The sequence below is a fragment of the Coregonus lavaretus genome, assembly GCF_964263955.1.
Source record: "Coregonus lavaretus genome assembly, chromosome: 12".
NCBI lineage: Eukaryota > Metazoa > Chordata > Actinopteri > Salmoniformes > Salmonidae > Coregonus > Coregonus lavaretus.
This window is the reverse complement of record NC_139999.1, coordinates 58324818-58341929: the sequence shown is the minus strand read 5'-3', so window position 1 is coordinate 58341929 and position 17112 is coordinate 58324818. Positions and strand designations below refer to the sequence as shown.

Here is a 17112-nt window from a genome sequence, read left to right as displayed (position 1 = left end):
CCAAGTTCTCTCACGTCACCCCCCTCCTCCGCACACTCCACTGGCTTCCAGTTGAAGCTCGCATCCGTTACAAGACCATGGTGCTTGCCTATGGAGCAGTGAGGGGAACGGCACCTCTGTACCTTCGGGCTCTGATCAGTCCCTGGTTATCCCACTGGCTATAGGGTGAATGCACCAATTTGTGAGTCGCTCTGGATAAGAGCGTCTGCTAAATGACGTAAATGTGCCCTTGAGCAAGGCACTTAACCCTAATTGCTCCTGTAAGTCGCTCTGGATAAGAGCGTCTGCTAAATGACTAAAATGTAATGTAAATGTAGTATGTCTATTTCTATGTTGGCCGGTGTGGTTCCCAATCAGAGGCAGCTGTCGCTCGTTGTCTCTGATTGGGGACCATACTTAGGCAGCCTTTTGGCACTAGTTAGTTGTGGGATCTTGTTCCGTGTGAGGTATGTTATTTTGTCTACCTTGGACTGTGAGGTATGTTGTTTTGTCGTGTGTTCAGTACGTAAATAAATATGAATACATATCACGCTGCGCCTTGGTCCTTCTCGTTAATGAGCGATCGTGACACATGTAAACCTCCTCTGTCAACAAACTTGTGTTTGCCTCCCTCTGGTGGTTGGCTGCATCACTCCATCGATTTATATCACTTCACTGCAACGTTACGTCAAAGGGGCGGTCCTTAGAAAAACATTTATCCAGCTCGACTGCTTCATGGCACAGACATGGCAAAGCAATCGCTGAATTTTTCTCGAGCAGGCGGATCCAAACACATAATTTTCTAAGATAAAGAATGCAACCTACACACTTCCTTAAATCTAAAATAAGCAAAGAAGTAATTTTGTGTGCAAGTCAAACATTTGTTTTACGTTGGAGGCAGACACATTGCATATGCTCAGAACAACTAAATGGAACCCTTTACATAGCCCTTCTCCCCTTGTCTGTAGGAGGGATGCACGCTGCTTAAATGGCCCAAATGTTGATTTAGATGTTCACTAATTTAACAGATTTTGACTATCATTAATGTCATGATATGTTTGGTAAAAAAATAAAGAAGGGGAAATACTTTGAGTAGATGTTCCTAAAACAGATTATAACTATACACTGCATTCGTAAAGTATTCAGACCCCTTAACTTTTTCCACATTTTGTTACGTTACAGCATTATAATACATTTGATTAAATAGATTTTTTCCCTCATCAATCTACACACAATACCCCATAATGACAAAGCGAAATTGAAGTCCACCTGTGGTAAATTAAATTGATTGGACATGATTTGGAAAGGCACACACGTCTACATAAGGTCCCACAGTTGACTGTGCATGTCAGAGCAAAAACCAAGACATGAGGACGAAAGTATTGTCCGTAGAACTCCGAGACAGGATTGTGTTGAGGCACAGATCTGGAAAGGATACCAAAAAATTTCTGCAGCATTGAAGGTCCCCAAGAACACAGTGGCCTCCATCATTCTTAAATGGAAGAAGTTTGTAACTACCAAGACTCTTCCTAGAGCTGGCCACCCTGCCAAACTGAGCAATCGGGGGAGAAGGGCCTTGGTCAGGGAGGTGACCAAGAACCCCATGGTCACTCTGACAGAGCTCCAGAGTTCCTCTGTGGAGATGGGAGAACCTTCCAGAAGGACAACCATCTCTGCAGCACTCCACCAATCAGGCCTTTATGGTAGAGTGGCCAGACAGAAGCCACACCTCAGTAAAAGGCACATGACAGCATTGGAGTTTGCCAAAAGGCACCTAAAGGACTCAGACCATGAGAAACAAGATTCTCTGGTCTGATGAAACAAAGATTGCACTCTTTGGCCTGAATGCCAAGCATCACATCTGGAGGAAACCACGCCAGTTCATCACCTGGCCAATACCATCCTTACGGTGAAGCATGGTGGTGGCAGCATCATGCTGTGGGGATGTTTTTCAGCGGCAGGGACTGGGAGACTAGTCAGATTCGAGGGAAAGATGAACGGAGCAAAGTACAGAGAGATCCTTGATGAAAATCTGCTCCAGAGCGCTCAGGACCTCAGACTGGAGCGAAGGTTCCGCTTCCAACAGGACAACGACCCTAAGCACATAGCCAAGACAACGCAGCAAGACATTTCTGCAGCATTGAACGTCCCCAAGAACACAGTGGCCTTCATCATTCTTAAATGGAAGAAGTTTGGAACCCCCAAGACTCTTCCTAGAGCTGGCCACCCGGCCAAACTGAGCAATCGGGGGAGAAGGGCCTTGGTCAGGAAGGTCAGGACCTCAGACTGGGGCGAAGGTTCACCTTCCAACAGGACACTACTACATTAATAAAATATTGCCCTCTTGCTAGATTGATGACTAAAGCCATTGTGAAACAGAGCTGTCAACTCAACTGGTTAATTAAGACTGTCTTGTTTTGTGAAAACATTAGGGAATGTCTAAAATAGCATGGGCTACACTATGATGTGTGGTCCCATTCAATTCAGTGCAGTATAGCATTGACTGTCATGTTACATTGTCCTATCATGATGGTGCTGCTAATCTCATTACCAAGTCTCTTGACTGGTTTGAATTGAGACACAGTTGTTGTTTGTTTGCTGTCTCAACTCTATGCTCCACAACACATCCAAACTATAAATCCTATAACCAGAGCAGAATGGATGGGGAAAAAGTGTGGTTATAATATTTTGTTACTGTACCGTTTCAACATCATATAAGCTGTTGTGATGGATACCAGTGTTAGCATATTAAAAATCGTACAAATAAAATATTTACAAATAAAAAAGGTTGATTCATTTTATGTGAGTCTCTTAAAGAGCGTTGTAATTTATAATGAGGCACAGGGAAATCAGCTGGCGCAAAGTAGCAAGCATATCCATGTTCATATTGAAAGCTTATGGTTCCACTACAGTATGTCACTAGAAAGCCCTAATCATTTGAAGTGGGGGGCATCAAACTGTGAGGGCTGCGCATAGTAAATGTGATTTCCCCTCTTGGCAAGTGGCACAATTTTCACTCAGTGCAACCTGGGGCCCGGCCATATCTCAAGCTGTTTCAAATGGGACATACAATCACCGATCCCTGTGTCTTTGATGGTGGCAGAGCTCTTTTCCAGAGAAGCCTTTGGACCACAGCCATTAAAAAAACCTCAAACTTCAAATGGCTTCTGCCTTCTCCATTCTCTCTCTCCCCATTCTTTGGAGCTGATCTATACTTTCTGTAGCCGGTGATTCGTGCTGGCTATCAGGGAAAGAGCACTCTGCCACATCAAAGGGAGACTCCACTCTGTCCATACCAGGCCGGGTCCCACGAATGAGAGCCTCATTTGAAGTCAGTCATTTGGCAGCAAGCTAAACAACCCGCTGTTAACTACCTCACTTACTGGTGTTTACAAGGAAACATGTAAATTAAATATTATTCTCCACAAACACTGATGTATTCAGAGCATTAGAATATTCAGTAGGAAAAAGTAAAATGCAACGGTAATAGATTTTTGATTTAATTTAAGTTGAAGGTTGGGTAAACTTCCTACATTTTCTGCAGTGATTTGATATGGTAAACTGACCTCAAGGGTCATCCTCCTCTCTCCTGTTGAGGTGAGGCAGTCTTGAGCTCTTTACTTGACCCTTCTTTGCATGTTTTATCGAAGTGGGAGGTACAACGCACAAAGTCAACTTGCACATGCTCAAACTCACTCACATACACACACACATACAGTACTTTATTCTTATTTTCATAATTTGTTCAATGAATCTCCATAAACATAATCCCAATTAATTCAATTGAACTGGTGTTCACACTCCTTAATTCAGAATATAGATTAGAACTGAGGTATTTCAAAGCAATTAATTTCATTTTCTTCTTCTGGGTTGGTTTCCCATTGGTTGAGCACAATTAGAATTTACTTCTAGGCCAATTATAGTGAACAGCAGAAATAATCAAACGTTCATTTGGTTCATTAAAGTTGATCTCCTGAGATATGATTTTCAAAAGCAGCACCGTAACAAAAAATGGTGTACATTGTTCAGGCTTGATTACCATTGTAACTCCTGTGCAGAACTGTAATGATGATAAATGTAGACCGTAGGGGAGAGTGGGGTAAGTTGAGCCATTTTTACATTAAGCATCACTCCGTTAAGGGAAATAGAAACTCAGCAAAAAAAGAAACGTCCCTTTTTCAGGACCCTGTCTTTCAAAGATAATTTGTAAAAATCCAAATACCTTCACAGATCTTCATTGTAAAGGGTTTAAACACTGTTTCCCATGCTTGTTCAATGAACCATAAACAATTAATGAACATGCACCTGTGGAACGGTCGTTAAGACAGTAACAGCTTACAGACGGTAGGCAATTAAGGTCACAGTTATGAAAACTTAGGACACTAAAGAGGCCTTTCTACTGACTCTGAAAAACACCAAAAGATAGATGCCCAGGGTCCCTGCTCATCTGCGTGAACGTGCCTTAGGCATGCTGCAAGGAGGCATGAGGACTGCAGATGTGGCCAGGGCAATAAATTGCAATGTCCGTACTGTAAGACGCCTAAGACAGCGCTACAGGAAGACAGGACGGACAGCTGATCGTCCTCGCAGTAGTACACCACGTGTAACAACACCTGCACAGGATTGGTACATCCAAACATCTCACCTGCGGGACAGGTACAGGATGGCAACAACAACTGCCCGAGTTACACTAGGAACGCACAATCCCTCCATCAGTGCTGACTGTCTGCAATAAGCTGAGAGAGGCAGGACTGAGGGCTTGTAGGCCTGTTGTAAAGCAGGTCCTCACCAGACATCACCAGCAACAACGTCGCCTATGGGCACAAACCCACCATCGCTGGACCAGACAGGACTGGCAAAAAGTGCTCTTCACTGACGAGTCGCGGTTTTGTCTCACCAGGGGTGATGGTAGGATTCGCGTTTATCGTCGAGGGAATGAGCGTTACACCGAGGCCTATAATCTGGAGCGGGATCGATTTTGGAGGTGGAGGGTCCGTCATGGTCACAGCATCATCGGACTGAGCTTGTTGTCATTGCAGGCAATCTCAACGCTGTGCGTTACAGGGAAGACATCCTCCTCCCTCATGTGGTACCCTTCCTGCAGGCTCATCCTGACATGGCCCTCCAGCATGACAATGCCACCAGCCATACTGCTCATTCTGTGCGTGATTTCCTGCAAGACAGGAATGTCAGTGTTCTGCCATGGCCAGCGAAGAGCCCAGATCTCAATCCCATTGGGCACGTCTGGGACCTTCTGGATCGGAGGGCTAGGGCCATTCCCCCCAGAAATGTCAGGGAACTTGCAGATGCCTTGGTGGAAGAGTGGGGTAACATCTCACAGCAAGAACTGGCAAATATGGTGCAGTCCATGAGGAGGAGATGCACTGCAGTACATAATGCAGCTGGTGGCTACACCAGATACTGACTGTTACTTTTGAAGTTTGCTTAAAATAAACACAGTATTCAGACCCCTTGACTTTTTCCACGTTTTGTTACCTTACAGCGTTATTCTAAAATGGATTAAATAAAACAAATCCTCATCAATCTACACACAATACCCCATAATGACAGAGGGAAAAGAGGTTTTTCGAATTTTTTGCAATTTATTGAAAATAAAAAACAGATACCTTATTTATATATGCATTCAGACCCTTTGCTATGAGACTCAAAATTGAGCTCAGGTGCATCCTGTTTCCATTGATCATCCTTGAGATGTTTCTATAATTTGATTGGAGTCCACCTGTGGTCAATTCAATTGATTGGACATGATTTGGTAAGGCACACACCTGTCTATATAAGGTCCCACAGTTGACTGTGCATGTCAGGGCAAAAACCAAGCCATGAGGTCAAAGGAATTGTCCGTGGAGCTCCGAGTCCGGATACTGTCAAGGCACAGATCTGGGGAAGGTTACCAAAAAAATTTAATGTCCCCAAGAACACAGTGGCCTCCATATTCGAAAATGGAAGAATTTGGAACCACCAGAGTCTCTTCCTAGAGCTTGCCACCCAGCCAAACTGAGTAATCGGGGGAGAAGGGCCTTGGTCATGGAGGTGACAAAGAACCCGATGGTCACTCTGACAGAGGTCCAGAGTTCCTCTGTGGAAATGGGAGAACCTTCCAGAAGGACAACCATCTCTGCAGCACTCCATCAATCAGGCCTTTATGGCAGAGTGGCCAGAAGGAAGCCATTTCTCAGTAAAAGGCACATGACAGCCCACTTGGAGTTTGCCAAAAGGCACTTAAAGGACTCTGACCATGAGAAACTAGATTATTTGGTCTGATGAAACCAAGATTGAACTCTTTGGCCTGAATGCCAATTGTCACGTCTGGAGGAAACCTGTCACCATCCCTACAGTGAAGCATGGTGGACGGAGCAAAGTACAGAGATATCCTTGATGAAAACATGCCCCAGAGCGCTCAGGACTTCAGACTGGGGTGAAGGTCACCTTCCAACAGGACAATGACCCTAAGCACATGGCCAAGACAATGCAGGAGTGGCTTCGGGACAAGTCTCTGAATGTCCTTGAGTGGCCCAGTCAGAACCCGATGCAACATCTCTGAAGATACCTGAAAATAGCTGTGCAGCGACAATCCCCATTCAACCTGACAGAGCTTGAGAGGATCTGCAAAGAAGAATGGGAGAAACTCCCCAAATACAGGTGTGCCAAGCTTGTAGCGTCATACCCAAGAAGACTCAAGGCTGTAATTGCTGCCAAAGGTGCTTCAACAAAGTACTGAGTAAAGGGTCTGAATACTTATGTAAATGTGTTATTTCAGGGGGTTTATTTTTATAAATTTGCAAAAATTTATAAAAACATATTTTTGCTTTGTAATTATGGGGTATTGTATGTAGATTAATGAGGGAAAAAACGATTTAATCAATTTTAGAATAAGGCTGTAACATAACAAAATGTAGAAAAGTCAAGGGGTCTGAATACTTTCAAAATGCACTGTATATTTCAGGATGTTGTGTATCCCTGGAAATAATCAGAATTCATGCAGTTTTGAAAACATAGCTTGTACAAAAAAAAGTGGTCTCTTGGCACAACATACCCCGGGTATGGGGTAAATTGAGCCAAGGGACAGGTTAAGTTAAGCCGCCTACACATTTCTGTATTTAATGAAATATTACAACTACCTATGTAAAACCATACATATCTTTATTCCCGAAACACAATTCAACACAATCACAATCACTTTTTTGTCTTTTTATAATTTTAAGCATCTTTTAACACCGGCTTAACACACACTTCATACTTTTTAACCTCTACGGGATCGGTGTCCCATATATTGGACGGTTGAGCTAATGTGCGCTAATGTGATTAGCATGACTGTTGTAAGTAACAGCAATTTTTCCAGGACATAGACAGGTCTTATATGGGCAGAAAGCTTAAATTCTTGTTAATCTAACTGCACTGTCTAATTTTCAGTAGCTATTACAGTGAAGAAATACCATGCTATTTATTTTATTTTTATTTCACCTTTATTTAACCAGGTAAACCAGTTGAGAACAGGTTCTCATTTACAACTGCGACCTGGCCAAGATAAAGCAAAGCAGTGCAATAAAAACAACACAGAGTTACATATGGGGTAAAAAAACATAAAGTCAAAAATACAACAGAAAATATATATACAGTGTGTGCAAATGTAGCAAGTTATGGAGGTAAGGCAATAAATAGGCTATAGTGCAGAATAATTACAATAGTATTAACACTGGAATGCTAGATGTGCAAGAGATTATGTGCAAATAGAGATACTGGGGTGCAAAAGAGCAAAATAAATAACAATATAGGGATGAGGTAGTTGGGTGGGCTAATTTCAGATGGGCTGTGTACAGGTGCAGTGATCGGTAAGGTGCTCTGACAACTGATGCTTAAAGTTATTGAGGGAGATAAGAGTCTCCAGCTTCAGAGATTTTTGCAATTCGTTCCAGTCATTGGCAGCAGAGAACTGGAAGGAATGGCGGCCAAAGGAGGTGTTGGCTTTGGGAATGACCAGTGAGATATACCTGCTGGAGCGCAGACTACGGGTGGGTGCTGCTATGGTGACCAATGAGCTAAGATAAGGCGGGGATTTGCCTAGCAGTGATTTATAGATGGCCTGGAGCCAGTGGGTTTGACGACGAACATGTAGTGAGGACCAGCCAACAAGAGCGTACAGGTCACAGTGGTGGGTAGTGTATGGGGCTTTGGAGACAAAACGGATGGCACTGTGATAGACTACATCCAATTTGCTGAGTAGAGTGTTGGAGGCTATTTTGTAAATGACATCGCCGAAGTCAAGGATCGGTAGGATAGTCAGTTTTACGAGGGCATGTTTGGCAGCATGAGTGAAGGAGGCTTTGTTGCGAAATAGGAAGCCGATTCTAGATTTAACTTTGGATTGGAGATTCTTTATGTGAGTCTGGAAGTTGAGTTTACAGTCTAACCAGACACCTAGGTATTTGTAGTTGTCCACATACTCTAGGTCAGACCCGTCAAGAGTGGTGATTCTAGTCGGGTGGGCGGGTGCCAGCAGCGTTCGATTGAAAAGCATGCATTTAGTTTTACTAGTGTTTAAGAGCAGTTGGAGGCTACTGAAGGATTGTTGTATGGCATTGAAGCTCGTTTGGAGGTTTGTTAACACAGTGTCCAATGAAGGGCCAGATGTATACAAAATGGTGTCGTCTGCGTAGAGGTGGATCTGAGAGTCACCAGCAGCAAGAGCGACATCATTGATATACACGGAGAAAAGTGTCGGCCCAAGAATTGAACCCTGTGGCACCCCCATAGAGACTGCCATAGGTCCAGACAACAGGCCCTCCGATTTGACACACTGAACTCTATCTGAGAAGTAGTTGGTGAACCAGGCGAGGCAGTCATTTGAGAAACCAAGGCTATTTAGTCTGCCAATAAGAATGCGGTGGTTGACAGAGTCGAAAGCCTTGGCCAGGTCGATGAAGACGGCTGCACAGTACTGTCTATTATCAATCGCGGTTATAATATCGTTTATGACCTTGAGCGTGGCTGAAGTGCACCCGTGACCAGCTCGGAAACCGGATTGCATAGCGGAGAAGGTACGGTGGTATTCGAAATGGTCGGTGATCTGTTTGTTAACTTGGCTTTCAAATACTTTCGAAAGGCAGGGCAGGATGGATATAGGTCTGTAGCAGTTTGGATCTAGAGTGTCACCCCCTTTGAAGAGGGGGATGACCGCGGCAGCTTTCCAATCTCTGGGGATCTCAGACGTTATGAAAGAGAGGTTGAACAGACTAGTAATAGGGGTTGCGACAATTTCGGCGGCTAGTTTTAGAAAGAAAGGGTCCAGATTGTCTAGCCCAGCTGATTTGTTTGAGGAGAGTGCACACAACAACAAAACTTATCACGGCAACTGGTTTGATACATTCACCTCTGAAGGTAAATAATGTACTCACATTCAGTAATCTTGCTCTGATTTGTCATCCGAAGGGTCCCAGAGATAAAATTTAGCATAGTTTTGTTTGATAAAATCAATTTTTATATTCAAATGTAGGAAATGGGTTCTACAGTTTGAACCCCTGCTGTCTCTGGCGCCACACCCACCCTGCCCGGCCATCTAGATGTGTGAAAGTTAGTGTATAAGCTAATGATCTATCATGTACGACATTCCTGGAAGTGTGTAAACTTACATTTTGTATTACCATATCATTTTTAAATATTCTCTATAGGTATGTACTTGAAAATGTATCACTTGATCAATTCGGCACATTTGGGCAGACTTGATACAAAATATTCCATTATTGCAATGCTTCACTGGATCAATCTGAAACTTTGCACACACACTGCTGTCATCTGGTGGCCAAAATCTAAATTGCGCCTAAACTGCAATATTAAATTGTGGCCTTTCTCTTGCATTTCAAAGATGATGAAAATGATGTTTGTATTATCTTTTACCAGATCTAATGTGTTTTATTCTCCTACATTATTTCACATTTCCACAAACTTCAAAGTGTTTCCTTTCAAATGGTATCAAGAATATGCATATCCTTGCTTCAGGTCCTGAGTTACAGGCAGTTAGATTTGGGTATGTCATTTTAGGCGAAAATTGAAAAAAAGGGTCCGACCCTGTTGTTACCTCATATCCCAGCGATAATGTCTTGCGTTATGCCTGCGAAGAAAACACTTCAATTTGCTCAACTTGCCATTTGTTCCACCATTTGCTCAACTTACCCCAAGGCAAATACAGCTACAAGGATGCACTTTCAGGCTAGGTTTAGGACCTCATATTGAAGCTTATAGAGACCCCAACTGATGCTTAGAACAACGTTTAAATTATCTACTTTGGTTTAGATACAAGCATCATGAAACCTCTAACACAATACATTCTTTTGCCTTGCTGAAAATCTGTTTATTTAACCTAACTTGTTTACCACTTTTTCCATGTGGTTTCTGTCTTCACAGACTCCATGAAATGATTACTTCTTGCTAAATATTTGGTCAAATGATACATGTTGTGTATGGTTTCCTAGAAACAAAGGTTTCTCAACTTACCCCTTTGGCTCAACTTACCCCGCTCTCCCCTATACAGATTCAATTTTAACTTTTGTTGTTGGTTATTTCATTTAATGGAAGCAAGCACAGGGAGTTTCAGCCAAAACACCAGGTGGAAGCTAATGTTTTATGAGATCAAATAAGTAAGACCAATACAACAAGGGAACCTTGCACGTGGTCTACATTCACCATTGCTCACTGAGGACTACTGCTCATGATACATCTGATCTACTGCTCTTTACTCTGCTCTTGGTCCTCTTGCTAAACTCACAAAATCATAACCAAGTACAGGTATCAGCTCTTACCTTCTGCAGCCACTGTGTGTTGTTCTCCATGGCTGTCTCCAGGTGCTGCAGTTTCTGGGCAGACCATTCACTCTCTGCAGGGGGTGGTGTGTCCCTTTGAACCACGTTGGCGCTGCCGTATTGGTCGGGGCTGGCCTGACAGCTCTCCATCTCAGGTAGGATGAAGGTGTAGCTGCAGTGGCCGTGCTGGACACGATGGAGCCCCCTGCGCTTGTCTCCTCTGCGTCTCTGCCCTCTACCACCTCCTCCTCCTCCACTAGCACCCGCAGCGTTAGCCACCATTACCCCAGCTGTCAGCAGCAGCCCCCAGCCCAACAGGACTCGCCTCATGGTGCTCCCCTCACCTTAGTAGCACCTGTGCCGAGGTGTTGTGATAAAAGCGCTCCCCCCTCCCCCCCCCCACTTCACTCACTTACTTGGGATATGGATGCACATGGTTCCACGCAGAAAAAGGAGAGGAAGCCCTTGTGTTCTCTTTCTTCTTAGTTTTGATTTATTTTGACTGCTTTTGTTCTTATCATGCTTAATAAAGTCCTCCCCGCAGGTCCCTGTTTCCTCTAAACTTTCCCTGGCCCCTGTGCTACGTAAGTGAACAGACACAAACATTGACCCCTAAATAGCCACAGAGAAAGAGAGAGGGAGGGGGAGAGAGAGAGTGAGGGAGCAGCTCCAAATGAGTCTCAATCTTAAATGTCCAAAAAATAGAGAAATGCTTTCCTCCCATCCCACTCCAGTGGGTCGAGTTTCAGAAATGGCCAAAGTGAAACAGTTCTGCCCCCTCTTTTCTGAGGGTTGGGAGGAGGGGAATAGCTAAGGGAGGTCTATTAGAACACCCATTCTCTCCCCTCCACTAATCTGCTCTCTCCACTCTGAGGCTAAAGATGCCATGTATGGTCTCTCCCCCTGTTTCAGCTCAGGTTAGGAAACATACATGAGTAAATGTCCATGAAGCAGGGCTTGTTGCTTTTCTTTTCTCACGCACTTTTGGTCACTTTTCACTGTTTTCTGAAGTATTGATTAATTCACATGACTCATATGCATCTACAGTGGCTTGTGAAAGTATTCACAACCCCTTCGAATTTTTCCTATTTTCTTGCCTTACAACTTGGAATAAAAATTGTTTTTTTTGTGGGTTTGTATCATTTAATTTACACAACATGCCTACCACTTTGAAGATGCAAAATATGTTTTACTGTTAAACAAACAAAAAATAAGACAAAAAAAAAACAGAACTTGAGCGTGCATTACTATTGACCCACCTATAGAGCCACCTTTTGCAGCAATTACAGCTGCAAGTCTCTTGGGGTATGTCTCTATAAGATTGGCAATCTAGCCACTGGGATTTTTGCCCATTCTTTAAGGCAAAACTGCTCCAGCTCCTTCAAGTTGGATGGGTTCCGCTGGTGTACAGCAATCTTTAAGTCATACCACAGACTCTCAATTGAATTGTGGTCTGGCCTTTGACTAGGCCATTCCAAGACATTTAAATGTTTTCAGTTAAACCACTTGAGTATTGCTTTAGCAGTATGCTTAGGGTCATTGTCCTGCTGGAAGGTGAACCTCCGTCCCAGTCTCAAATCTCTGGAAGACTGAAACAGGTTTCCCTCAAGAATTTCCCTGTATTTAGCGCCATCCATGATTCCTTCAATTCTGACCAGTTTCCCAGTCCCTGCCGATGAAAAACATTCCACAGCATGATGCTGCCACCACCATGCTTCACTGTGGGGATGGTGTTCTCGAGGTGATGAGAAGTGTTGGGTTTGTGCCAGACATAGCGTTTTCCTTGATGGCCAAAAAGCCAAATAGTATCATCTGACCAGAGTACCTTCTTCCATATGTTTGGGGAGTCTCCCACATGCCTTTTGGCGAACACCAAACGTGTTTGCTTATTTTCTTCTTTAAGCAATGGCTTTTTTCTTTCCACTCTTCCGTAAAGCCCAGCTCTGTGGAGTGTACGGCTTAAAGTGGTCCTATGGACAGATACTCCAATCTCCGCTGTGGAGCTTTGCAGCTCCTTCAGGGTTATCTTTGGTGTCTTTGTTGCCTCTCTGATTAATGCCCTCCTTGCCTGGTCCGTGTGTTTTGGTGGGCGGCCCTCTCTTGGCAGGTTTGTTGTGGTACCATATTCTTTCCATTTTTTAATAATGGATTTAATGGTGCTCCGAGGGATGTTCAAAGTTACTGATATTTTTTTATAACCCAACCATGAGTTGTACTTCTCCACAACTTTGTCCCTGACCTGTTTGGAGAGCTCCTTGGTCTTCATGGTGCCGCTTGCTTGGTGGTGCCCCTTGCTTAGTGGTGTTGCAGACTCTGGGGCCTTTCAGAACAGGTGGATATATACTGAGATCATGTGACAGATCATGTGACACTTAGATTGGACACAGGTGGACTTTATTTAACTAATTATGTGACTTCTGAAGGTAATTGGTTGCACCAGATCTTATTTAGGGGCTTCATAGCAAAGGGGGTGAATACATATGCACGCACCACTTTTCCGTTATTTATTTTGTATAATTTTTTGAAACACTTATTTTTTTTCATTCCACTTCACCAATTTGACTATTTTGTGTATGTCCATTACATGAAATCCAAATAAAAATAAATTTCAATTACAGGTTGTAATGCAACAAAATAGAATAAACGCCAAGCGGATGAATACTTTTGCAAAGCACTGTAAACTTTTGAGAGTAAGCCATATTAGCATATGCTTATCAGTCAACTAAATGAAAATATGTAATTTTGTAATTTCCTAAATAAAAAGTTGAACTTGTTGAAGCTTGAACTCACACAACATCAATTGTAAAAGCTTATACACCATCATCCAGTTCTACTGTAGTCAGCAAATATACAGAGGTGTAGTCCAGGGTATACGCTGGTATACGGCGTATACCTACTTATTTTTCAGTCAGCATTGCGTATACCCACTTCTAAATCCCCCCTGATGCGCATCATTCAGTAATATCTGTGAGTCAGATTGCCTATTTTCTTCCTCGGGGATAGTGAAGCCATGACCCACCCTCCTCTGCCTCTAATTGGCTGGTACTCGCTGCTTTCACTGATTAGATTGGTTAACTTTAGGCATGAGGACTGATGAGCCAATCAGAGGCAGAGTAGGGCGGGTCATGCCGAGGAAAATATCGCTAATACCTCAGGTGCCAGTGAAAAAAAAAAAAAAAAAAACTCAGGTGCCGGTGCCACTTGACTACGATAACGGCAGCAGACCAAACAACGGATGAAGAAAGGACACAAGCGGCGGTGTGCCACCCCAGTTGATGGAAGACATCATTCTGAGGTAAGTTTTAAGGTGGTTTCCAAATGAATCATTATTTTAAACTACTGGCAAATTGCCAGTGACTGCACATTTAGAGGAGAAGAGATGTTGCCGCCAATAGTTAGTGCGAGTCGGCTAACGTTATGAAGCTAGCTACGTAGATTGGGATAATGTGGGGAAACCGGGGCATTGTTGGTTTTCAGTAAGTGTTTAATCAACCCAGTTCATAAGAATTTCATACCAGACTGATGAAACTGATTATCTCAATGTTTATGAAGCTTGTTTATTATTGTAAAGGTCTAAATTATAACGTTAGCCAAGTTACTAAGCCCTAAATTATAACATTAGCCAAGTTACTTAGCCCTAACTAACCTATATGATCTAGTTTAATTGCATAGTAGCTAAGCTGGTAGTTGATTTTTAAGTAAGTTAAAACACAAGAATGGGGACAAATAGTTTAAGATTCAGCCTAAAACAATATTGAGGTCTAATCAGGCTGTCTTATTTTGTATAGGGACAGGTAACCATGAAAAGGAAGGGAGATATTGCAGACTTTTTTGTAAAGAGGCACAAATCAGGCCCAGATCAGGCCCAGGCAGACCCCACCCCTAAAACCAGCAGCCCTGGCAGCTCTCAACCGGGAGCTAGCCAGGCAAGTCAGTGTGAGCATAGAGAAGGATCCAGTCTACCACCACCAGGTCAGAACACACAGGCAGTAAATTGCATCTCCAGTTTATTGAAAAGTGAAGCCTCACACTGTAACAAAAGGTGATTTTGACAGATTAAGCCTCATTTTGAATTTCTGTGTGATGTTATTTATTTTATTGCCCTTCTATTTATTTTGTCTGTATCCATGTTTGTTTTTTACAATGCTACTGTTATATAACATTTTGTGTTAAATTTGTTGTTTTTTTGTTAAATAAACTCTCCCAAGTATTTCACTCACTAATCTCCTGTATGCTTCAGCTTCACTTGCTGAAAATATTTCCACTTGGTTATGCAGATTGTTAATGTAAAGAGGGGGACCCATGTCTTGCTGATGACTATTGTGATCACAGTAGTGTGTGTGTGTGTGTGTGTGTGTGTGTGTGTGTGTAAGTGTGTGAGAGAGAGAGAGACAGGGAGATGCATAATTAGTTTTGTTGTTGTCTGTAGACATCAATAATGACTGGCCAGACCTGTGGAGTGCTAAACAAACAGAAGACTTCAAATCCAAGAACCCCTGGTTGGGATCCAAAAACAAAAAATTGGGTAAGTTTAGGTAGATTGCTAGTTTGGGTAACTTCTGAAACAGTGGGCACAGATAACTTTGTGTGTGTGTGTGTGTGTGTGTGTGTGTGTGTAAAGGACCATGCACACGTACAGCTGTGGATACAGGAGTAGTTACATTGTTTGTTTATGCTTCGCAGGATGTCTGGTCTGTAGCAGTGTGAACTCCATTGGGATCGACAAGGAGCAAGGACAAGGTGTATCGCTCTCAAGAGAATGGATGAACTTTGAAATTCAAGTGTCTGGCCAGGGAAGTAGAACAACAAGTTTGTCAATCTTGAGAAATAAGGTGAGGAAACATGCGTTGTCCAAGGCCCACACTCAGGCTGTGAAGGTGGCAGAGCAACAGAAAGAAGCTGCCATTGAGAATGCAGTGGAGACTATGACTGAGTCCTACATGAAGGAAACTGAAGCTGTGTTTCGAACAGCCTACCATCTGGCCAAAAAGAACCGACCCTTTTCTGACCATGAGAGCCTCATTGAGCTGCAGGAACTGAATGGTGTAAAAATGGGCTCAATACTTCATTCACGTTACAGTGCAACACAAATAATACAACATGTTGCTAGTGAGATGCAGAGCAAAATCATCAGTAGCATTATAGCATCATCCAGTAAGTTAGCTGTCCTAATTGACGAGGCATCTTCTTTAAGTCACAAAGCTGTCATGACAGTTTCTATTAAAGCATCAATTCAAGAAGAAAGCCCTGAGTTCATATTCCTGGAACTTGTTGAACTGGAAAATCAGAGAGCAGATGGCATATTACAGGCGTTACTCACCTGTTTAACTAATGCTGGCTTTACAGAAGAGTGGCTTCATGAAAACTGGGTAACATTTGTATCTGATGGAGCCAGTGTCATGCTAGGAAAGAAGTCAGGAGTAGCAACCAGACTGACTTTGAGATTCCCAAAGCTTTTTGTATGGCACTGCATGAACCATAGACTTGAACTTGCTGTGTCAGATGCAGTTGATGAGGTAAACTCTGTCAATCACTTTAAAACTTTTATCCAGAAGCTATACTCTCTGTATAGTGTGTCAAACAAAAATGAACGTGAACTTGTTAATGCAGCAGCTGAAGTAGGCTCACAACTTCTTCGCATTGGCAGAATCTTGGATGTACGCTGGGTGGCCAGTAGCTTTCGGACTGTTCGTGCTGTTTGGACATCCCTGGGAGCTCTTGTGCAGCACTTTAAAAATGCTTGCAGTGATGAGATGAGGTCCACCAAAGAGAGGCAGATGTACAGAGGTTTGTTAGACTGTGTTCAAAGTCCAGAATTCATTTGTGACCTTGGCCTCATGTACGACACTCTCCATGAACTAAGTCTCCTGTCACAGGAGCTTCAGTCTCGTTCTATAACGCTCCTCAGAGCAGAGCATCTGCTGAAACGCTCAATCAGAGTGATCCAGTCATTCAAAGAGAGTCCAGGTGAGAAATATAGTGAGGCTTTAGAAGCAAAACAGACTGGGGAGTATCGGTCTATAGCCCTGAAAACAAATGCAAAGCTGAAGTCTATCAATCCAGGCCAGTTCTTACAAAGCCTTGTGAACAATCTGGAGAAACGCTTGTCTTTTGAAGATGAGACCATCATGGACCTCAGCATCCTTGATCAGAGTAAGTGGCCATCAAAGCCCAGCATCCGCCATGGTGAAGAACAAGTTAAGCGACTGTGCAAGCGATTTAACTTGTGCACAGACCAAGCACTGAATGGGATGCGGGACCTACTGGAAGAGCCCAGTAGTGAGCCCAAGGACCTAAAACCACTTATGAACTGTATGAA

General features: G+C 43.2%; 1 protein-coding gene across 1 annotated transcript in view; it reads right to left on the bottom strand.

Moving 5' to 3' along the window:
* The window catches only part of angpt4 (angiopoietin 4), a gene marked incomplete at its 5' end in the record, with an annotated part of 50474 nt that extends 39351 nt beyond the window's left edge, over window positions 1-11123 (bottom strand). The window contains one exon of the mRNA XM_084172642.1: window positions 10794-11123. Coding sequence (XP_084028768.1) covers window positions 10794-11123 — 330 coding nt within the window. The remainder of the gene's footprint in view (window positions 1-10793) is intronic.
* Window positions 11124-17112: the final 5989 nt, after the last annotated feature.